The sequence below is a fragment of the Mauremys reevesii genome, linkage group 16 (assembly GCF_016161935.1).
Source record: "Mauremys reevesii isolate NIE-2019 linkage group 16, ASM1616193v1, whole genome shotgun sequence".
In the NCBI taxonomy this organism is placed as follows: Eukaryota; Metazoa; Chordata; order Testudines; family Geoemydidae; genus Mauremys; species Mauremys reevesii.
Genome location: NC_052638.1, coordinates 40,121,703 through 40,145,849, shown reverse-complemented (window position 1 = coordinate 40,145,849; position 24,147 = coordinate 40,121,703). Strand labels below are relative to the sequence as shown.

The window sequence follows — 24,147 nt, the reverse complement described above, 5'->3', positions numbered from 1 at the left end:
GCCAGGGAGATGACTCGCCAGAGGGCTTACATTAACACAAGTGCTGATTCCATCGCTTGGCTAGGAGCCCAAAATGGCGAACTGTTGTATTTGTCTCATGTCATTATTGACATAACATCTGTGGGCCATTTACTCTGGAAATTGAGTCACAAGCCATATAATCAACAGTCAGTAGTTCTTGCTGAGGGGCTTACAGTGGGGCTGGAGGGGCAGACACTCCTGCCCCCTTAAAAATCCACTTGTCCTGTCTGGAGGAAAAGTTTATTTTTATTTTTATATGAGGAACTCAATGAAATTCAGTGAAATTTCTCTTCACTGTGCAATGGTACAAAACATCATCCCTGTCCAGGAGATTTGGTCTGCTAGCAGACATGCTTCTGGTTGCTATTTGCAAGTAATCGGGTGCTCTTTTAGTTGGCTGTTTCTAACAAGGCACAGAACTGTGACTAGCTGTAGACATGTCCCTCGTGTTTTTATAAGTGCGGAAAAAGATCAGAGAATTTGTCTAAATACAAGCAATTACCTTTCTTCTATGTGAGGTCACTGTTTATTGTAAATGAACATCTTACCTCAGCTAAGGTGCAGAGTAAACTATATTAGACTTGTGCAGGGAATCAATAGCCAGTTAAAAGCACATTGTTAGTAACAGGCTCTCGTAATACAAATGTTTAAGGAAACAATATAATAAGTCTAATGATGGTTTTGGTTTTGTTGTGGAGACGGCAGGAATTGTATCAACCCATTTCCCTAAAAGGGATTCTTCATTCTTCTCCTGTATGAATTTCATTTTTAAGTGAAGCTGGCCATCCTCAGCAAAAACACTGGGCCAGATACGCATCAAAGCTCCACTGATTTCAGTGGAAGGATGTTGATTTACATCAGCTGAGGATCAGGCCCACTGTATCTGACATTAAAGCCTGCAAAGCTCTTAGTTTCTATGGCCTGTGTGATTAGCTTGTCCCTTTAAAAAGGAATGTCTAATTTGCCGAAGAGTGGGAAATCATTCTGAAACAGTGGCATGATTTCAAATTCCCTAACAATCTTCACCAGTACAAATATCTAGAAAGAACAGTCCCGTTCTTCACCAGTCATGTATGCTTCATCAGCACTCACTCCAGCTTGTGCAGAGAAGGCAGAAGAACCTTCTGTGAGGCAGGAATGAAAAGTAGTAATTCCTTTCATCCTGATAAAGGAAGATCTAGGGACAGTCCCCATCTCACTTCCCCCTCTCCCCTCCCAAGCAGCATACACAAGTCTAATCTACATGTTTCCCAAGACACCAGAGGCACAAATGTGTGGATTGTCTGTTCCTGAAAATTCTTCCCAAATCTAAGGCAGAATTGATTAAAAATTCTTTGCTCTGGAAAAGGGAAGCAGTGCGGACCGAGCATCCTAGACTTTCAGTTTATTCATAGAGGATATTGTGCAGTTTCCTTCTCAAGAACTGGAAACAGCACTGAATTTACAAAATGTAGGGACAGGCAGAATTACCGTTACGATACTTAAATAAAGTGATTTTCCTGCAGAATATAAGATGTTTTATTGCCTCTTAAACTGCGCAGTGATACTGCTGGTGTCTCAGATATTGTCAGTTTTCAGCAATCGGGCTCCGTCAAGAGGAGGCTCAGAATGTCCATTTTAATGGGAAATTGGGGGTTGATGCATTGTATGCAACCAACATATTTTTCCCCCATCAGCACGTTAATTGCTCTGGCAAAATCTTTGATGCCATCAGACCTCCTCACTTGTCTTGTACAATGGCAGTGGATGTGCCTCAGTCATCCTACTGTGTATTGTACTCTGGCGCATAGTATAGTGTGTATATATAATATTCAGATTATCAACAGGTTATTTATAATGTTTTTTACAGCCTCAGTCCTGCAGTCAGATTGATGTGAGTGAACCCTTGAAGTAGATGGGCCACACAAGCGTTCAGGATCTGCCTGTGCCGTTTCTATTGCAATACTGGGTTTTTCAGTTGCAAATGGGGCTCTGGTTAACTTGACTCATGAGCCAGGTGGAAGTGTGCACGCTACATATGCCTGCGTTCTTTATATTGGCCACCAGTAAAGTAGAGGCTTGGATTTTTAAATTGGTTTTGAAAGCTCTTCATGGCATAGGACCTGGCAGCATTTGAGACCAGGAACCTTGTCCTGATGGTTAGCAGCACTTGTTCATCATTTGCCTTTAGGGATCCCAGCACAGCCCCATAACATCCTGTCTGGCACTCAGATGTATGCTGATGGACCTTTGTGCCCAAGCCGCTCTGACTGCAGGATCAGGGCTTTCCTTAATAACCACCCTGATGTTCTGGGTCAGTCTGACCTGGAACCTGCTTCCCCTGCTATCCAGCTCAGTCCATCCCTCCCTGTCTTTAGAAGTCAGCTAACAACTGTTTTTACCCAAAAAGGTGGTGGTGGGGTTTTCGGAGTGATAGCAGTTGGTTCCCTATTTATTACCATCCCTCTGGTTTGTACTGGATCCTCCCATTTGCTGTTACCTCTTCCTGTCTCTTTCATTTACCTAGATATTTATTATGCCAGGCTCATTCCCGTTGGATCTCAGGGCCTGGACTTCTAAGAGGATCATTTTTAACTGTTGATGTTGTATTTTGATGTAGTGGTGGTTCTGCTGGACAGTGCCGTCAGTGGAGATGGAGGGGGAATATTATTTTACTTAGAAGTTGATATGCAAGTAGGAAAGTTTTGAGGCCATCTCTGGGCCACAGCTGGACTTTGATGTCACACAGAACATCATAAAAATGATTCGTATTTCACTTTTTATTTGTGGAGATAAAGTTGAAAGGCCGTAGAATGTAAATGGTAGTTTCAGCCACGTTTTTGGGGTGTTATTTATCAATGTCACAGAATGTTATGTTTGAGGGATTTTCTTTTTCCCTCTAGTAAATTAGATTTGAAGAGGGAATTGGCTTTTGAAGCTAGAGAGACAGGTAGCTTTTTGTTGGTTCTGAGACACCTTTGTTGAAGATTTATTTCTCAGGAATCTGGGGATATAATCTGGAGCGTGTTCTGGAGCACCTCATTATGTGAATTACATTTCACCATTTGCTTCTCATATAAGCAAAGCAATGTAGAAGCAAATGCCCAAGAGAATAAATTCTTCCCTCAAACTAAAACATTTGCAGTAGAGGAGCAGTGTATCAATTAACAGGCTCTTAATTAAATAGCTTGTTTGATTTACATCCAAATTATAATTTGTGTGTTATAGCTGGGCTTTGATACCTTTCCACTAACTGTTCCATGTATCTTTTTCAAGTTAAATTCTATTTTCCACTGTCAAAATCTCATTCAGTCTCCGAGGTCTATGGTACGAGAAGGTTAAAAGGTCAATCATTTTTGTATCCATTTAAAGTCCATTATTAGTTGCCTGCTACAACCTATCAAGCAACTCTCTTATTTTTTCCAGCCACTGATTCAGGAATCTATAGCTCTGTGCAGATAAATGGGATTTCATGGGCTTCTAACCTTCTTGCTTTATTGAAAAGCAGAATATTAACTGCTCCGCTGACCAGCTGTCCATTAAAAACATACAGGATATTTTTAGAAAATTGTTTGCCAATCAAATCCTAACATCTGTGGAGAGCCTTTCAGTTTGTTGTTTGTTTTATAAGCAAATGGTACAACTGCTTTTCCCCCCTCCATTTAAATATTACCATTTACCTTCTCTCTGGGTCTCTGTCCATGTCTCAGGGCGTTATGAAGTACTGTAAATAGCGCAGCATGTTAGCTGGAATTGTAAACCTGTGAGGTTTAACAAGTCCATTAGGTGCTAGTTCTTGCTAGTCAGTGGGGCCTCCTGCTTTATTTTCTCTTCAGTGAAATTAGCACTTAAATTTTTTTGCTATTCCCAGAGCTAAAAGTGTTCTGTTAGCCCGTAGGACCGTAGGCCAAGCTCTAAGTTATTAGGGAGTTGACATCTGGCTGCTAATTGGCTGGAGTTCAGGAGACATACAACCTGGCAAAGCATACAAATGCACAGATGCAGAGAGCGAACTGCTCTGGATTTCTGAACAGACAGCTCTGGGTGTCCCTGGGCTGGTTCTTGAGGACTTAACCCATTGATGTGAGCAACTGGAATGTCCAGATACTTATGGACCAGCCGCTACTGCTGGGGAAATCCTGATTTGTGCTTCCACAGAGTTTAATGATGAGCACTGGAGTTTTTTTCAGACCTAATTCAGATCTTCCAGCCTACCTAGCATTACCAGCTTAATAACCTAATACCAGGACTTCGAGAAGCTGTAAATCAGAAAGACAAACATCTTTTTTTTTAGTATTATTAAAATTTACAGCTTTCTTCAGTGAAATATGGCTTTGGGTCAGATTCAGAGAGACACTGAGCTTTAACATCTCCCCTAGAAGCTAGCAGGAGTTGTGGGTGCTCATTGTCTCTTGGGATTATGCCCTTTAATGGTACTGGATTTTTTCGCCTTTATAACATTGTCACCAGCCAATCAGAACCCATCTATGCAGCTCTGTACTGCAGTAATCAAAGGGAGAAGATGGTTTTCATGTGCAGAGTTGTTATGATTAAATGATCTCCCCTTTTGTCTTTCATTTGCCATTTCATTTTAATGAATATTTTATAGAGATGACTTCTGCTTTTTAATAGTACAGAAATGTGAGTCCTGCTTCAGTTCTCACTCCAGCTTTACACCATATCAGCTCTGGTAGTTACTTTTTTCACCCTAGCATAAATAACAGCAGAATCCAGTTTGCCAACTCAGAATCAACTCTGGGTTAGAACTTCTTTTTATAGGGGGGAAAAAAAGTCACAGTTAATGACGGGAGAGTGGGGAAAGTGGTCTCAGCCAAAGTCTTGAGAGCTGAGGAGTTCATATTTACATCTGTTATTAAATAATAAACTCAGACCCATTCTCTCATCTCACATTCCCAATGACCCACTTGGTTCTCTCCAATGCAGGGTATTGATTTCTGTCCTGGGCAGAACATTTCTGGAGTAACAACCCATACTCAGGAGGAACACACCAAACTGCCTCTGCTCTTCCACTTGGGAAGGGATCCTGGGGAAAAGTATCTGATAAGGTGAGCAAGAAAGACACAAATGGAAATGTTCATTGGTGTAAATGTTCTGGTCCAGAAGGAGCTCAGAAGTGAGGTGGCAGGAAGATCTTCAGTGAGCACAGTGTGACTTTAACACAAGGCTTAGTTCATCTGGCATTTACTCTCCTGTTACAGATGCATTTGGTCCCATTATTTCACTGACCTGAGTCTTTTGATTGCTGGACAAGGTGGGCGAGGTGATATTTTTTTTTATTGCACCAACTTCTGTTGGTGAGAGAAACAAGCTTTCAAGCTTACACAAAGCTCCTCTTCCGGCTATTCAGGTTCTGTTTCATATGGGTAAAATAAGCTGTATTAAATGGTCATCGTGTCATTGTGAGCATTATATTGTTTTCATGTCTTGCTGTCCATCTTACTAATTCATTATTAATGGTATGGATTTTGTTAATTGGTGATTATTTTGTCTTAAGAGGGATGTAAACAGGCAAATGCACCGAATGAAACTGATATGGCAATTGTGGCAGTCTAGCAGTGAAAGCAGAATCCACGACGATCATATAGCTATGTGTGGAAAGGAGACAGACACGTCTTAGGGAACAAGTGGTGGTGTAGTACAAAGATTACATCAGCAGAGATATCACCTGGGGTATATGGCAATACCTATATATTTATCAATAGACTTGCTAGCTGTTTCTGAAAATCAGGTGTTACACCTCAGAAAGCTTAGACGGGTGACCACAGTTCTAAACTAACAAATAAAAAATGGAACAAAATATAGTTTTCAAATGGTTTGGCCAGACACTGGGTTGGCACCTGTCCTAGCTTGACTTAGACTGTCTAGTGGCTCTTGTCCCATGTCCAATACCCCTTAACTTTTGTGTCCCATGGACAGGACTGACTCTAGGGTAGCTGCAGAATAGCAAATCAGTGAACGTGGGCACCCAAGCTAGTCTGCTGTCTGCGCTTGTTCTCCAGGGCCAAGCCTCCCCTTTCCCATTGCAGCACATTCTGAGAGGTTTTGCCACCAGTGCCTTCCTCCTGCATTCTGTGACGGCGAGTGGGGAGCTTTCAAGCCTGTGGGAGCTTCCTCGGAGAGTAATTGAGTTGGTGGACTCTCTTCCCACCCCGCCCACTCTTTGGACTATGCTGGCCTCTTAATCTCCCATAACTGTATCACTGCAACCTGCACCTCTAGCAGACTTCCTGCCCCAAATGATTTCTGCAAGGGTTTAAGCAGGCATCAGCTAACCCAGCCAGAAAGTGAATCTGGCTGTGTAAGTTTAATTACAACCACCCTGTGAAAAGTTTGTCTGGCTCCGCCCTTCTCCATTGATTAGGAAGAATGTTACGGGGGTTTTAGCACAGTCAGATGGCAGACTGGGATATGCTATATTTTCCATTCCCATTGGCTCTGATTTATAGAATGTATAAGTAAATAAGGAGGAAAGTGAGGCCGCCACGACCACCTGCACAGAAATGGTTTTGTGCAGTGGCTTTTACAGAGAGATGTTTTCTGAACTGACAGGACTGCAATTACTCAACCATTTTAAATAATTGAGTGGATGCACTCACTCCATTATTTTCAACAGCACTGAGCCTGTGCTGTCCACTAAGTGTTCTCGCTAGAGAGAGAAGGGGAGAAAAAATATTTTCACTTCTCTCTCTCATAACATATGAGCACCCTAGAGGTACATTACACAGTGTATAAAACTCTCCAGAATCCCATTGCATTTGCTCTCTTTCTATTGCATTTCAGCACTAATGAACAAACCAAATCATATCACATCTTATTCTTTGCTGCTGCGTTTTAAATTCAGCTCAGTAAAATTACATTACTGGATTGGGATTCCAGATGAGATTATATCCTGTTGGTTTAATGGCTGTGTTTTTTGTGGGAGGTGGAAATCACCCCATTCCAAAAATTAGATAATCAGAAATCTTATCTTGGCTATGTTGGTCTGTGTTTTGAAGAGGCTTATCTGGGAGGTGTCTGTCTGCAGGGCACCTGCTGCCTGATAGTTTAAGCATTCCTTTCAACAGCCATGTTTTGAGGATTGAACTGAATTGCAGTGATACATCTGTAGTCATTTCTCATATGGTTCCATTGCTTTCTGGACACACACAAGCTGTTTCCTTGATTGAATTTTATGGTAAGATTATGACATGATTATGGAAAGCAGTGATGTTATTTGATATGCAAACCATAGTGGAAAGGATATTTTTAGTAAATGAATATTCCTTTCTGCAACATGTAATGTTACTCGTCTCTGGTCACACTGGAAACATCGTGGAAAGTAGGTCTCCTATCCTATGTAGTACTTAAATTACCCTCATTTATGGGGATGTTACTGGTATGGCTGGTGTGTATTTTTATTTAGTTTAATTATCCCCTTTGGCAGCTTGCCCATCGGGAGTCCCTACACTAATGCTCCTCAGAGGGAAACCCAGCATTCTGTTGCCAAAAGGGTAATTTAACTCTGTACTGGTCCCAGTAAGAACCTTGATTACCTGCATCATAGCTCTTGTGTGGCAAGGATTGAGCCAGTTTTGTGTCTCTGTCATCTGAGATGTTAATGATCATGTCTAGGAAGGCGAGGGACAGACACTAATTTATGTCTTATGTTGTTTTTTGTAGCTCTGGGAGTTTATTTCTTAAAACATAAGATCATACATTAACACTGACGGTGTGGGGGAGAAGCATTTCTCTAAGTCCAAGCAATATTCATTCTCCTCTCAGAACACAATTCCTTGTCCTTCAGATTAATTTAAAACCACTGGAACAGTAGAAGGCCTTAGTTACAGAATATATCAGAGACTGGACTAGGTGATTTAATAAGTCTTTTCCTTTATTAAATTCTTTGATTCTCTGAGTATTGCACATCCCACAAATACCATACAGGGAACGGTTCTTTCCAAGAATATGATGCATCCAAGTAACATTTTAGAGAGATTAAAATAATCTGTTGCTAGCACCTTCAGAACCAATTGTGGGGGAAAATACTTCAGCTTTATTCACACACGCCTATATTAAGATGCTTTACAATACTCACTAAGAATACAAGCAACCAGCAAATAAAACTAAACTTGGCACAGCATAAAATACAATAAACCCAATACAAACTGCAATAAAGAAGGTGTTTGGAGTCAAACTCTGAAGGTGCAGAAGGAATTGTCAGGATAAATCTCCAGAGGTGCAACATCTTAACAAACCAGCACAGAAAGCTAAAGCCATTGCTTGTCATTAATGGCCGTCAGTACTGCCATCTGATCTGAGTGATTGATCCTCATCCAAACTAGGAGTCCCCTAAAACTCTGGGCCTAGAGAAGCACTGACCTCTGATTTCAGACAATATAGTTGACTAGAATGGAGGAAACAAATGGAATCCACAAAATTGGCTGATATTTACTAATGGGTTCAGAATCCAACAGGAATGTGTTTAAAACAGGGTTTACAAGAGCATGATGGAAAAATCCTAGAAACCATCAAAGAATTAACAATGCTAGTTATAGGGCCAGAAAAGAGAGGAAGAAGCTTCTGACGGAACTGATAGGAGAAAGATTAGCTGCTCTTCTGTCAGATCCTGACTTCACAGGTCAGGGCAGAAATGTCAGAATGAGCAAAACCAGTGTATAATTTCACCCAGGGGATAATCAGAGGGAAAGTTATTCTGGATCCTCGCCATCTAACCAGAGGGAAACAGCAGCGGCTGCATTGAGGGAAAGCCCTGGAAAATTACCTGCAGCCCAAAGAGGAGTGCCGAGGAAAGCATTAAAACTATGAAAAAGTTGCTGAGAAGTATGGTTAGACGCCTCGGTCAAGCCAACAGAAACCTGCTGCCTGGTATCAACCAAGCAGGTGTTAGACAATGAAAGATTACTAGGAAGCACTCAGGTCAGGCACATGCCTGGAGTTCTTCCAGCAACACCTCTTGCAACAAACAAGTCATCCCACTGCCTGGGGGGGTCTGAAGAGAAATATGACTGTGGAGGACAGCTTGTCTAAGTACATCTGTGGGCTTTTGCCCACTGTAATCCAGACATTGGTACCTCTGTGTTGCAGTGAGCCATTAAATCAACCTCTCCTTAAGTAAGTACACCTGCAAGTATTTTGATGAGTAACCCTCTTAGCAGAGAGTGACACTTCACAAAAAGGAATATTAAAAGAAACAAACTCATGAATGAAGTTCAAGTGAAAAATTATCTGAAAAGGGCAAAGTCAGCTAATAAAAAGATCCAGACAATGTCTAGACGCATGAGTGGCTACAAGAAACGGCTGCCTCAATTCCAGACTCTCAAATCAGTATTGAAACAAATACAGAAATATCAGGTGAATAATCACCATCATTTTTGTTGAAGTGGCCCATAATTAAGCAGTGGACAGTAAAAGGCTGAAAGGTCAGCAAACCACTCACAAATTATATTGGTGAACTAGGTTGTACAACGCCTCGCACAATGGGGTCCTGGTCCATGACTAGGGGTACCTCCTAGGTAGTATGTTAATATTGCTGCTACTGCCAATAATAATAGGTGGGAAATAAACTACTTCTGCCTTTTTAAAATCAGCAATGGGAAACTGCCATCTGGCACCTAGACGAGCTTACAGGGCAGGCATTAACTTATAATAAGGCTCTACAACTAGAAACACCAATAGTGCAACTCCTCCAGCCCAACCAGCCATTGTAGAAGAATGTGGAAAATAGTGCCACCCTAATCTGTAACCCTACAGGAGTGATAAGATTCTCAGAGACAGGTAGATCTCTGTCACTGCCAGGAGGTCAATGATGATGGACCAGATCAGATTTGTTAACCACAGACTGTGCATTCTGGAGTAAAACCATCCATGCTCAGATGATTGAGGAAAGAAAATACAGTCAACAGGAGGTGTGGAAAGGAAATTAGCCAAACATAAGGCAGAGGAAGAAAAGTCCCACTGGCGGATGACACAGGAGAACCCCCAGCAATGATCTGCTACCCCCAGTGATAAGTCCTGGGAGCAAAAACAAAACTTAGCACCCCCAAGTAATTAATAATAAGACACAAACATAACTGTAAAAGCAGCAGCACCACCTATCCTCCAACTTAAACAATGCACTTAGCTAAACAGCAGCAATAAGGGCTCAGATGGAAAAAAGACAATACAGGAGCGTTCAGCTCCAAGGCAACATCTGGTTTTCAGTGAGCTAGTTTCACAGCTGTTTTGACTGAGGTGCAAGAGGCTGTGACTTGTCTGAGATCATGCAGTGATCCTGGGGACTCTGCAACCCAGGAACCTCTTGTTTTCCAGGCCTTGGCTAAAACTGCTAAACCACACTCCCCCCTTCTTTCTATGATCGTGGCCTTCCCTGATTAACATGTGCTTGTTGAGCTCTTCTGAAGACAGAAAATTGATGTAGGAGGTGTGGGGGAGGGGACTACCCATCTCATCTTCTGAAAGATTTAGGGCTCATCTGGTGTTTCCATGCTTGGTAACACCTAATCAGTACAACAGTTACTTCCCTTTCCCACATGGGAAGGAAGGTGATGGTATGTCTGGGCTGCCTCTGCTTTCCACTGGGAGGAAGGGCTAACTCCAGACTAACACCCTGAATCAGCCGGGACTGTAGCTCCGTTATACAGGCCTACACTTGCCACAGTCCAGCCCTCCCTTTGGTTTCCTTTTATCCAGTGTTATTGCAACAGCATTTCTTACGGCGCTCTGTTTAGAATTTAAGGGTACATCTTCACTACCCGCCGGATCGGCGGGTAGCAATCGATTTCTCGGAGTTCGATATATCGCGTCTCATCTAGACGCGATATATCGAACCCCGAACGCGCTCCTGCCGACTCCGGAACTGCACCGGAGCGAGTGGCGGTAGCGGAGTCGACGGGGGAGCCACGGACGTCGATCCTGCGCCTTGAGGACGGGTAAGTAATTCGAGCTAAGGTACTTCGACTTCAGCTACGCTATTCACGTAGCTGAAGTTGCGTACCTTTGATCGACCCCCCCCCCCCCCCCGCCCAGTGTAGACCAGACCTAGGAGTAGTAGCCCTGTATAAATGGATACGGCCCGCTGTCACCCACATTGATGTCCATCTCCAGAGCTGCCACTGATACTTTGTACAAGGGCTTCTCTCCCTCCCTCCTCCACGCCTCACCACCGCCATGGCAAAGATTTGAATAGCAATAGTGCTTTAAAATCTGCATTTGATCAGTGTGTGCAGCTTTCATAGACTTTAAGGTCAGAAGGGACCATTATGATCTTCTAATCTGACCTTCTGCACAACTCAGGCCACAGAATCTCATCCACCCACTCCTGTAACAAACCCCTGACCTTTGTCTGAGCTATTGAAGTCCTCAACTTGTGGTTTAAAGACTTCAAGGTGCAGAGAAGCCTCCAGCAAGTGACCCATGCCCCACGCTGTAGAGGAAGGCGAAAACCCTGCAGGGCCTCTGCCAATCTGCCCTGGAGGAAAATTCCTTCCCGACCCCAAATATGGCGATCAGCTAAACCCTGAGCATGTGGGCAAGACTCACCTGCCAGACACCCAGGAAATAATTCTTTGTAGCAACTCAGATCCCACCCCATCTAACAACCCATCACAGGCCATTGGGCATGGTTACCACTAATAGTCCAAATAGCCAGCTCACGCTTCAGGGACACTGTACATTCTAAAGTCGGCATTTAAACAAAAGTGGTGTAAAGGGGTCCAGTACTGATAGCGGAGCCCCAAGGAAACACAATTGTTGGAATTAATGATAATATGGGAGACCATCAAACACATTCCTTTATTAAGTCCAAAGGCCAAATGGTAGTTTATACAGTTGCTCTAAACATGTCCAACAGCGTAAAGAATAAGCAATTACAACACCCAATACAGTAACGAAGTATGTCATAAGCATGTGATCAGTATGCTTACAAACAGGCCAGACCTAGGGAAAACTTGTCTATTCCTGGCATGCTCCAGCATGACAAAGAACCCTCACATTCATAACTTTTTTAAACCCCTTCAACAAACAAACAATGTCCTAGGTAATTAATACTTTCACTAACCACCAGTTTGAGACACTTCGCCCTTATTTCCAGTCTTAATCCAGATAAGATATACAACCTCCCTTCTCCCCAAGGTCTCTCCTCTTTCTCCCTTCCCACCCTTCCCGCTGACCAATAGCTTTTTTTGTTGCACCTGGGTTCCCATCGGTCTTCCTTTTTAAGATAACATTGGTATCCATGTTGGCTCCTTCTAAGACAGATTTTTTTGTCTTCTTTAAAACCATCGGCAGCCCCCCTGTTGGTCAGAGGCCCTCTTTTTGGAAACTTTCCCATATCTCATTAGTTATTTTTTTGAACCAGACATCCTCTCTACTTCATTTCTTTTGCCTTATAACTTGTTTCTTTCAAGGGCTTCCTTTTACTTGCTAGCCAGGGCCTTTCTTTACAACACACATATTTCCAAATTTAAGCTAACTCTGATTCCCTAATTTTGTATTTACTCTACAATGATGGTCAAAAAAACAAACAAACCCAACACTAGAAAAAGAAGAGCAGTGAAAAATAGGCTGAGATTAATTGGACCAGATGGACAATCCTTTTGCTGATTGCTGGAGACAGCCAGCCACCAAGAAGAACCTAATTGACATACTCAGGAAGGGTGCTCCCTAGATGAGCCTCTGAATTCAGAAAGCCTCACTCCCAGAGAGAGCCAGCTAGAACCTCAGACAAAAATCAAGGACAACATGGTTGATTGTAAGTGCCTTGGAGAGAAAAGGTGTGAGGCAGTCACTCCGACCTAGCTCTTTGTAGGCTTTCTATGTTGTCAGCAGGAGAACTGTAGAAGGAGTGTGATAATTTTGCACAGCAAGAGCCAAAAGGATTTAAGAGCAATTGTATTAAAATGCCCCAAAAGCTACCAGAATAAAAGATGATTAAAATATGGGTTTCAGGGTTGTTTTTTTATTCTAACCCTCTTCCCATTTCCGTTTACGTCATGCCTCCTTCCAGTCAGTGCAACTTGCTGCATCTGAGAAGCAGAGCCCAGTCCGGTTGTCTCCATCTCATCTAATACAGATTTTACACTGAGAATAAACTTGACAATGGAAAATAGCAACAAAGGAAGACTGAATAATAGCAGAAGTTTAAGTCTTAAATAATATAGTGGTGGATGCTATAGGAAACCCGGAAAGTACCTGAAGTAGATAAGATTAGCTCATCAGGGTCTGGGTGTGATTATTTAATTATTAGAAACAAAAAGGGATTTTTGTTAAACCATTCCTATAGAGAGAGAAGTAAAATACAGAAGCCACTTTATTAACCAGATTTTATGTTGTTCCTTCACATATGTCTGATTTAAAATACACTGTAAATCTGAGCACTGGTATTAAATAGCTTGGTGTCAGACTTCTATGAAGCTTGTTATACTATCAGGAGGAGTCCAGTGGCACCTTAAAGACTAACAAATTTATTTGGGCATACGCTTTTGTGGGTAAAAAACCCACTTCTGTCTGACAAGAAGTGGGTTTTTTACCCACGAAAGCGTATGCCCAAATAAAGCTGTTAGTCTTTAAGGTGCCACCGGACTCCTTGTTGTTTTTGTGGATACAGACTAACACGGCTATTCCACTTATACTTGTTATATTATGACCATTTGGTAACATTTCTCTCAATAATAAGGTAATCCTATGGTTCCCAAGATAGAGGTATTGGAGTCTGCTTGTATATAAATCACCTGGAAAAGGTATAATTTAAAAACCAAGACCTAGCTCAAAAACGAAGCTAGCTAGAAATGTTCTGCCTGATTTGGGTATACTGTTTATTACGGGTTTGTGTGTGATGAGAAAGATAAAGAAATTGTCTCATAACTTCTCATATAATTCAAAATTAGTAGCAAACCTGAAGATGGACTGTGAGGATTCTAAGATTAAAATCATACTCTGTTAATCAAAGTAGTACAGTACATTAAAGACCTCTCCATCCCCTCCCCCAAATGTTAATTTCACTGTAGGGCATGGGGGAGGGGGGTTAACAGCGGAGCAGTTTACACGTGGATTTGTTTGGGGAGGGAGGAGATGAGAACAGATTGCCAAAGCACAATTACTCTAAATGAACTAAGCACAGGCCACACCTGTGTCTGGGACCTAGTGCTTGCAATGCAGCCCTGATTGGCTCCCAAGAGACTTCCTGGAGGTAAAGTGTCAATTAGTGTAATGACCCTGGACTTCGTCCACTCCGTTCTTTCATTCTGAGCATGGAATAACTTCATGTACACAGGGGGATCTCTTTTAGCAAACTCCTCTCAACAACACCTGCTCAACCCTTGCTCACGTTCTCTCTTCTTTCACTGCTATTCCCAGCTCTTCCCTTCAGCAGGATTGTTGAGCTAGAATACAAATGCAGTGTGCCCTGGAGGCAGAGTGCTCTGAACCTTCACTCAGACGGTAACATTCAAACAGCTGGATAGATAATATCATTTTTATAGAAAATGCTGCAGACTCTGCACTTGGGGTCTGATCCTGCATTCCAACTGAAGACAATGGGGCGACTCATAAGAGATAGAGAAGTTCCTAGCTATGTTAACGGTTCACAGGTAGATTTCAGGTTCGTTAGCAGGAAATATTTACCCCCTAAACCTTGGGTACTAATCAAACTCGCACTCCTAATACAAACTCCTTCTCCAAACATGCTTCTGCCATGAGGCTGTGGGCAGTGGCAACCCACTACATACAGTCCCTAAATACTGCTCTGTAAAAGCTCGGCACATGAGCGTGGGGATCATCAGGCATATTGTAGATAGGAACAGGTCAGCCGGCAGGTCTGAATAAGTTGTGAACTCCATGGGGCAGAGAGGCTCTATCTTCCTCCGTTTTTGACAGGGCCAGCCACACTGGCACTCAAATAATAACCCCAAAGGAGCGAATGATGACTTCATGGCATGACTCCAATTTAAAGTGAACAGTAGTCACATGGCCAGGGCACTCCCCTAGTACCACCCCCACACACTTGGGACAGGACTAGATGAGAAACATGGGGTGTGTTTTAAAAACATGTTATAGCCAACACATTTTAGGGCCAGACTGAGAGAACCTTACATTGACTAGTATGCTGGCCTACAGCATGAGGAGTCCTGCGGAAGTCAGACTTGTGGAGTAGAGTACTTCAGGTGAGTAAGGCTGTCACAATTCAGCATGTTTTAAAACACTTGCAGAGGCTCAGTGTAACTTTTAAGAACTTGTCTATATGGTACTTAACTTGTTTTCACTAACACCTTTTAGGTCCTATGTTTTCAAACACAGACTAGACATGGCCTTGAGGTGTGAAACTATTGTCTGCTTCAAACAGACCATGCTTCTGGAAATTGTTCAGTCTGTGCCACATACTGAAAGGATCTAACTGTTGAAGTACTACAGTGATGGATGGTTCGAATACCCCAAGATAGATAGACAAAGGGATAGGGGTGTTCCCATTCCACTTTCCTTGGCTGATCTGAACAGGTTTCCTCTGGTTACGGAACTAGCGAGGGACACAAAAACAATGGCCTGCATGTGCAGATTCGAGCAAGGAAATGCTGTAAATGACACTAGCCTTCTCCATTCTATTCGGCACCATGCAGACTTGTAACAGATGGCTGGTGAGAAGCAGAGCTGTGGGCAAACCCAGTGGCTGTAATTATGACAAAAAAATTCACCATCGACAGCCTTGACGTGTATGGAGCAAAAAGCAGCAAAATCACAGCAACACATTGTTACCTGTCAGCCAGTCCACAGCTTGGGTTTCCAGCTAATTTTGAACCCTGTGCACCAAATGCACTTTTGGTGGGTGAAGCATTTAACCCTTAGGTATTTTACAAAGAAGATGTGAAGCTTAAAGTTCCACTTATAAATAGTTTATAAAAGGTTAGTAAATGCTGAATAGGGGTTAAATGTGTTACAGACATAAGTAGTATGTGTGTTTAGATCATTATAACCACATCAGTAAAAAGCGTGGTGGTTCTGAGCAACCTATTGATCTGTTGGACTCGAACAATTAATTAACCATTTATTAAAGCATCTTTAATCATTTATTAACCCTTCTATAAACGGCACCTAAATACAAAGTGTGATTAAATAAGGTTTTCAAAGCGCTTTGAGATCGATAGATGAAAGGTGCAATAGAAGGACAAAGCACTATTGCTATTAGAATGTATTTTCATGTGAAGTACACAAGCTATCTTGGTTTCTGATATGCCAGTCACGGTAGCACTTAGGCTTGAGAAGCGTTCGCTCTTTTCAACTTTGCAGCATAGTGACATTCCCCCTTTAAAGAACTATCCAATTTTAATGGCTCCGGTACCCAATTTATTGTATAAGTCATTGTACATCTCCTCTCTTACTACATTCACAGCCTTTGTGAGCTTCCCTTTGTGATGTCTCCTGACAGTGCGCGGGCGTTTCTTTGTGATCTTTTCCCTGTATGTCAGTATAGATTAGCTTTTAACGCTGAACAGCCGCAGCTAAATAACTTTTTTTAACAAACGGTCATCCTGGGAGTCCCGTGTGCTGAATGTGACCAGAGTACCTCCAGATACAATGTGGCTGTGCGGGTGCAATGCTGTGTCAACTCACTGGCCATGTGGCTGCTGCTTTGAATGTTCCTATCAAGAGTGGTAGCCAGAAATGGTCTTTGGGGCCTGCAAAATGTTTGGTCTACCCTCAGATTTCAGAATAGTCTCAGGTGTAACACAGAACTGGAGAACCTGCTGCAATTGGAGAAAAAAGGAAATAGAGTGTGATGGAATGGGAACTTCACAAGAATAATCTCTCCTGGTGGTCCAACCAAATCATACCACTGGACCTGGTGATTAGTCTCTACATTTGTTCTCTAATCCAGGATACAGGTAGCTAGGTGTGAGAGAGACAGATTAGCTTGCTTGAGCTTGTCAATTCCCTTTAGTTCTCTATCAGCGTAGCTCAGACCCATCCCCACAATCAGTTTCTCTCTGGAAGGCTGCCGAGGAGATGTGATATTTATAGGGTTTACTGGAAACAGTTGGCACATTGCTGGGCTTCAAGATATGATTGTTTTTTAGAGAAGGAAATTAGCTGGAGTGTGGGGCTGGTGGCCAGGTTGGGCTGTTAGCAAAGAGAGCCTGGGGTCAGGACCACGTTGCATTGTTTCCCTTTTATCTCCAGAAGCAATTTGCCGTTCTCTGTTTCTTAAGTGACTCTTAATATGGGCAAAATGAGATCATTGGGTATTAATCCTCCATTTTAGAAGTACTTGAAGTATTACCACAGTGAAATATTGTGTAAGCCACTTAAACAATACCTACTGAAGTAATAATGCTGATAAAAGGGAGATAGGTTCACAGTTCTTTGCATGGGGGTTTTAGGCTGCCAAATCCCCATTAAGGTCAATGGGAGAAGCTTGGATAGTGTCCTGTGTATGAATGTGACAGGTTGGTGCCAGCCAGCAACAAGAATGTTGCTGAAGAAAAACATTCTTGTGGTTTAAACATGGGGTGGGGAGCTGGGAACTCCGGGTTCTGGCTCTGTCTCTGTCTCGTGAGTTCTCTCTTTCTCGGGTTCCCCATTTGCGGAGTGGGGTTCGTGATATTTGCCCACCTTGCCAGGGGATTGTGAGGCTGAATTAGTCAATGTTGGCAAATAAAATACTAAATCCTTGGGTCAGGGGTGCAACAAAGATGCAAAGTATTGTTGTTTCCCTTGTTACAGGGAAAACGGGTGGGGTGTTCCAAGCACCGAGGGCCCCAAATCCGATTGAAAGGCAATGGAAGTTTGACACTCAGCACCCTCCAGTGCTTCTGGAAATCCTTCCCAGCTTACTCACTTATTTAGCTGTGTTACCAGGTGCTTGTAGAGTGCTCTAGACACTGTCCCAGGGCATCCGTACCAGGCATCGGTTTCCCAATGGCCCTAAGTCCCATGCGCTGTACAGACTTCTGTCCCCTAAACATACCGTACATCGAACCAGACACCAGGGTAGTGTCTGTCTAATAACGCCTGTTGCTTTTCATATTGTTCTAGTTTTTCCAGCTATGAGTACCAGGAAGTTATGGAACAAATATCCCCCAAAGTCCAGCTGCACAAGGAGACCATGGTGCCAGGGGAGCCACAGCTGAACGTGTGTGACAAGGCCGTCATGGTAAGGGATTAAAACATAAATCAATTTGAGCATCCTTGGCTTATAATGTATTTCGTAAAGCGTAAAAGTCTCACCTAACACTGAGGAGGGCTAGAGAAGAAACGTCATTCAGTCCTTTCGAAGGGCTGGCTGGCTACTGCATAGAAGATGCAGCCATTGGTTATCTGTGGAATGCCGTAGTACAAAGTGGGTGGCCTTAGGCCTGGAAAGTCTACCAGCACACTGTGATAAACTCTGTGACTTCCTTCCTTACAGATAGTACAGTATCCACAGCTCTAGTGCCTTCTCCTCCTTCCTAATCCCCTCCACAAATCTCAGAAGCCCAGCTGCATTGTGAGCAATGGGATTGGCACCTGGGCTCTCGTCGTTCTCAATGGCTTTGGGTATCTTTGGTCTTGGTCCACCTCTCCAAGCTCAGCCCACAACTGTTTTTCCAAAGTCCTCGTGGTCTTACACACAGCAGCTGGAGAGCAGTGCTGATTTTCTGTTCGGATTGTATTTGAAACTGCACGTCTGATAGTTGTGCTTTGGCATTTCAGTCGAAAAGTCCCTGATTTCTCCTGAGCTCCTTCTGAATGTGATGGTTTGGGACATTGAGAAGGGCCCGTAGCAGTGTGCAAGATTTGAAGCATATAAACCCCAAAGAGGGAGAATTATTTAGTGTAGTCCAAGATGTGTGTCTAGGATACGGGGATGAAACTGAAAAAAGGAAAATGTTGTAGGTTGAATAGCAGGAAAAAATCTTCCTGACAGTGAAATAATCTTCCAGGGCAAATTCCAATGGCTACAGAATATAACATAGGGAACAATCTTGCATTAGTAGGGAGAAGGGTAGAGTCACCTAGTAAGTTTTTACCATCTCTAATTTCTAGGATTTTCATGTCTTGGGTGTTGTGCAGGGGAAGCAGTTGAATCAGTTCTTCTGTGCTGCCTTTGTTTCACGTTTGCTTTAATAACTGTCATCTCTCAGCAATGGTATTGCATTGCCTGCTTTGATAAATGGATTGAAAGGTGCTCCAATTTCTGCACGTACCTAGTAGTGGGTCCTCATATCTGTTCTTAGTGCCAAGCCCATTTACTTGGGTTGTGCACTGAAGACCCCTGGGGGGACTGGGAAGAGGAATCTTTCCTATTTAGCCATGGAATAAAGCAGATCAACCACTCTGTAGCTGTTACTCCAGTCTCGGGACAGGAATAGACGCTGCAACTTTAGCACCTCTGCGCCACCGATGTGGCAAATCCTCCACTCTTGTGCCCCAGTGTTCCCTGTCATTAGTGTGCAGGGAACCTCTGTTGAGCTGATCTCTCAAATGTGCTGGTTTGAAGAAACTGCCCCTATGCCTGGACCCACTCCAGTTTTGTTGGATGTGGGACTTGGCACATGAAGGGGTCTCAGGACGTGGTGTTTCAAGAATGGATCTATGAAAGCTGAATAGACTTAAATCTTGAGTCTAAAGCAGATGTAATCCAGTTTTTCAAAGGGATGAAAATTCCCTTTGTTTGTTTGGATCTATACTGCTTCAGCAGAATGTTTAGCCTGTGAAATTTCCAGTGGGTTTTCCTTGTTCTTATGTATTTTGAAAGTGAGAAACATATTTAGAAAGCAGAATTAATTGTTCCTAAATTGTCTGGAACCCTTCATTTCAGGAGACGCTCATATGAAATCCCTCTGCCTTCCCGTTCGCCGCCCACAGAGATTGTTGGTGCGTCACTGCCATCTGTTGTTAGTTACGTGGAATGTAAACCTGCTCCAGCATTTTTTATAGCATTAATCTTTTCCCTGGAGGAATCTGATACTAAACAAATGCAAATGACTAGATTATATATATATGGTTTGGGACATTGAGAAGGGCCTGTAGCATGCATAGAGAGAGAGAGAGACAGTAGGTCAGAGCAGACTTGACCTTTAATAACTGACCAGAAGACTTTCCTATGGAAGTATGGGCACTGAGAGAGAGGAAAGAAAGACCATCATTTACCAGGCTACTGTTTCACAGGAGGGAGGCTGAGAGCAGAGGATTTCTGGAGACAGAACAGGAATTGTAACTTTTCATTCATTTTACTGCACTCCCACATTTCATTTTGGGTTTTTTTTTCATCATTTAAATGCTCACCCCCACCCCAGCTCGCCCATTTCCTAATAGCCCTTTGGAAGCTGGGTTTCCTCACTGACCAGGTTTATCCTCTGCCACCTGCCCACTGGGATAAGATCATTCAAGAAGCAAGAAAATAAGGGAGGCAGATAGCCTTGGTTCACATGCTTTGGCATGGTCGTTATCTAAGCCCCTCCTAATCCATCAATTCATAGGCTAATCCCCCAAAATGCTCATTAAAACGCAAATATTCTTCTCTCTCTCACCCTCAGTCTTCAGAGGCTGCTGCCTTGTACTTGGTTCCTTAAGAAATTTTACAAAATACCTTACTGCTAATAATTATAGCTTCTTTCTGGATCGGGGGCAGGGGTTTCACCAGACATGAAGATTTGCTCCCTCATCATGGTATTGGAGAGAGGGGTCACCACAGCTCCCTGCAAACTGCAGATCCCAGCGGGGAGGCTAATGCAGGTGTCTGTTACTGAAGGAATGTGGAAGGCAGTTTCATAACCATCTGCTGGAAAGGGATTTGTGGGCTTGCCTGAGGACTGTAGGGATGAAGTTCCAAGGGTGTAGCTAGACGGACCCTGCTAGCTTCAGCCACAAGTGAAGGTTCCTTTTTCAATGAGAATATAAGAGTGGTCTTGTGTACTAAAAATGTAAATGGGTCTGTTGTGGCTCAGAGCTCATTGTCCAGCTCCTCTTCCAGACGTTGACAGTTTAATTCCCCAAGGCTGATTTTATATGTTTCTCTCCCTCTCTCTCTTTTTTTTTTTAAACAGAATTGGGCTCCTCCAGGCTGCGAGAAGCTAGGAAAGTGTCTGGAACCTCCCAAGTCCAATCCAAAGAAATGCTTTTGGCCGCACTAATATTCCAGCACGCAGGGTCTGCTCGAAAGCCGTAAGCAGCTGAGATCATGGTTCACAATGCACATGGACACTTGTGTTTACGTCATGGAAGGGAGTGATGTAAGATATCATCACCTACTCTTCAGAAGGGACCCATGGTTACAGTATTACTTCTCAGGGTTTTAGCAATTAGTTTTCATTTAATTCAGTGTCTCTCTTAATGGGTCAAATGAGATGTTGCTGCAATACATGGTAAATTTTCAGTAATTAATATAATTTTTAAATGATATGACTAGAGAAGATTTTCAGCCAATCACAACTTTCACATTCCCTCAGGAATGACTTGGCTGTCCAGTCAACTTCCGCTTTTCCCACTCAGGCTGTTCCCTTGGATAACTCTTCATTAAAGTGGCTGAAAGTGGCCTCAAGGGAAGGTCCCAGAAGAAGGTTGCCCAGAACTTTCATACCCTCCAGATAGAATATGCCAGATTTGCTTTGCTTTACTTTCTGGTCACATAGGAATAAAGTTTGTAGCTAGCTGCAGTCATTTTCAGTAACTATTTTAAAATTAGCAAAGAATCCTGTGGCACCTTATAGACTAACAGACGTTTTGCAGCATGAGCTTTCGTGGGTGAATACCCACTTCGTCGGATGCAAGAAGAAGAAGTGGGTATTCGAAGCAGTGGGTATTCACCCACGAAAGCTCATGCTGCAAAACGTCTGTTAGTCTATAAGGTGCCACAGGATTCTTTGCTGCTTTTGCAGAACCAGACTAACACGGCTACCCCTCTGATATTTTAAAATTGTACTTCTAGTGTAAGCTCTTCGAGGCATGGCCTTTTTTTTTCCCTTATCTTTTTTTAGTGTGTGTACATAGCACCTATCACAATGGTCCCTGCACCCACAGGCGTTGTCTCCCTGATGCAAACATTACCAGCAGGTTCCAACAGGAGAATGCCCTGTATTTCTCAAGCATGAATCTGCAAACAGAGCTGTTGTGAGCATGAGCTAGGTAATGTTTGTAATGCACTTCGAAGATGAAAAGTGTGATGTAAGTGCTAAATTTCCCTACAGTATTACACAGAGTCCCTTTGGGACCCAGGAATGGGCCTCAGAGGCTTAGTCCATGATCCATTCACTTCAGAAACTCTGGGTTTAGATATGGATTTGGTCACGCTTCCAGCCTGCCACAGGAAGTCACTTTTCAGTCATATGGGCACAGCCAGCTGGAGGCTCAGAAAGGCCCATTTGCATCAGGATCTTTGATCTTGGCAGTGTTCCCAGTTTATGCTCTATGGGGACTTCTTCTCACAGTGCAAACTGTCCAAGTGCCGCACTCAGCATTCTGGGGCCAGCATTCCTGGAAGTGTCGTTCTCAGGAAGTGTGGATCCCCAGCAGAATTGCACAGAGAAGGCTCTTCCCCTGGCTCTGTATCTGGTACTCATGCACCTCGCTAGTGCTAGTGGCTTTCTGGTGCACGAAGAAAAGCTAGCAAGCCATTTGGGGATTGCTGAGGACACACTAGCAGTAGTTCTGGACAGCCTGTGTGGGCCACTTCTGCCACTCCAGAGCACTTGATGCTATTCCCATTTGTCTTGATGCAGAGGAGAGTTGCTTCAGGAAGGAAACAACTCTTCCACTCCTCCCCCCACTAAAGCCCACAGCTCCAGATAAATGGAGACAACCAGCTTCGGTGCGAACCATTATACCACCCGTTGAGACCCTGGCTCTGCAACTTTTGCCCACACAAGCTCTTCCCCTGCTTCCAAGCCTAAATAACCCAATCCCTCTGTTCCCTCAAGTACTTACCTCCTCTAAACCCCTTTGCAGAGGCTGGACAGGCCCACGAACGTAGGATTGTCAAGAAGTGACACTGGAGTTGGCCGTGGCCCTTTGTGTCAGGAATTATAACCAGTACCAGAGCCTCACCCTCCAGCAGAGCCCTCTTAGTATCTCACAGATCTGCTCATCTGCCGGGGTGATTTTTCTGCTGCTCTTCATCTTATTTACCTTGTGGGTTAGAATGTTCCTTGTTATCCATCAAAGATCTCAAGGCATCTCTGTTTGAGTCCTAACATATTTTGTGTATGTCATCCCGGTATGGCTGGTGCACAGGGCCCATTTTGAGTGATATGCTGGATGACAGGAGGTGATGGATTGGATCCTGACTGTAGCCAAAGGAATCATTACAAAATCGGCACCCCCATTTCAGATCTCTCTCCTCTCTAAGCTTGACTGCCCCTGGGGTCTGTCATCCAGAAATGCTCAGAGCTCTACTAGCCATATTTGTTTAATACTCTGCACTATCGACAGGCATGGAGATCAGCAAATGTTGGATTCCTTTATTATGATGCTCTGAAAATCCTGTCAACCTAAAATGTAATTGTTATGAATGCAATGCTATGAGATCCATGGACGAAAGGCACCATATAAACAGAGGTCAATGCTTGTTCTTTGAGCTCCAGCCCACTAAGTTATCGCTCATTCTAAGCATTTATACCATGCTTGTCACAGGAGGATCTGGGTGCTTCTTATCCCATGTATTCCTTACCCACCTTTTTCTTTCTTTCCCAGTTTATAATCTCGAAGATGCTGCTTTTCCCCTCTCTCTATATCTTGCTGATACAGGCCCATCAATTTCTTAATGCCCTCAGTATTTGATCAGTTGATTTTCATCACTCTGACAACTCAGTTGCTTGAGATAACACTCCCACACTCCTGATTTCTGTGATCAAAAACAAAGGAACAGTCAGACACCGCAAGCCAACATCCTTAGTACATCTGACTGTTCCTTTACTAACTTTAGACTTTGCCAACTCCAGGTGGGTCGCATCAGCTGAAACATTCCAGAGGAGCACATAATATTGACATTTTCCCTCCTTTCTTTCTGGTTCTCTAAGCATCATAGTGTTGTATTATTGTCTGGAAAAAAAGGGAGGTAGGGAGAGAAACCAAGTTAGAGAATGTGCAAAAATAAATGAAACTGATGCACAAGCTTGTAAGGCAAAATGACTGTGCACCCAGCCAAGGCCCCTTAATGGGGGC

The 24,147-nt window shown here is 43.2% G+C and overlaps 1 protein-coding gene across 9 annotated transcripts in view; it reads left to right on the top strand.

Annotated features, from left to right (window-relative positions):
* GALNS (galactosamine (N-acetyl)-6-sulfatase) overlaps positions 1 to 24,147 on the top strand; it is a 74,275-nt gene that overhangs the window by 38,421 nt on the left and 11,707 nt on the right. For 3 of the 9 annotated variants that reach the window (XM_039502513.1, XM_039502514.1, XM_039502512.1), the window contains exons 12-14: positions 4,945 to 5,066; positions 18,043 to 18,160; positions 21,036 to 21,153. In XM_039502513.1, the coding sequence (XP_039358447.1) occupies positions 4,945 to 5,066; positions 18,043 to 18,160; positions 21,036 to 21,122 (327 nt within the window). In that variant the 3' untranslated portion in view covers positions 21,123 to 21,153. Of the gene's footprint in view, positions 1 to 4,944; positions 5,067 to 18,042; positions 18,161 to 19,807; positions 19,864 to 21,035; positions 21,728 to 24,147 lie in introns of those variants that run through there. The other 6 variants (XM_039502517.1, XM_039502516.1, XM_039502518.1 and 3 more) reach the window with 3 other exon arrangements.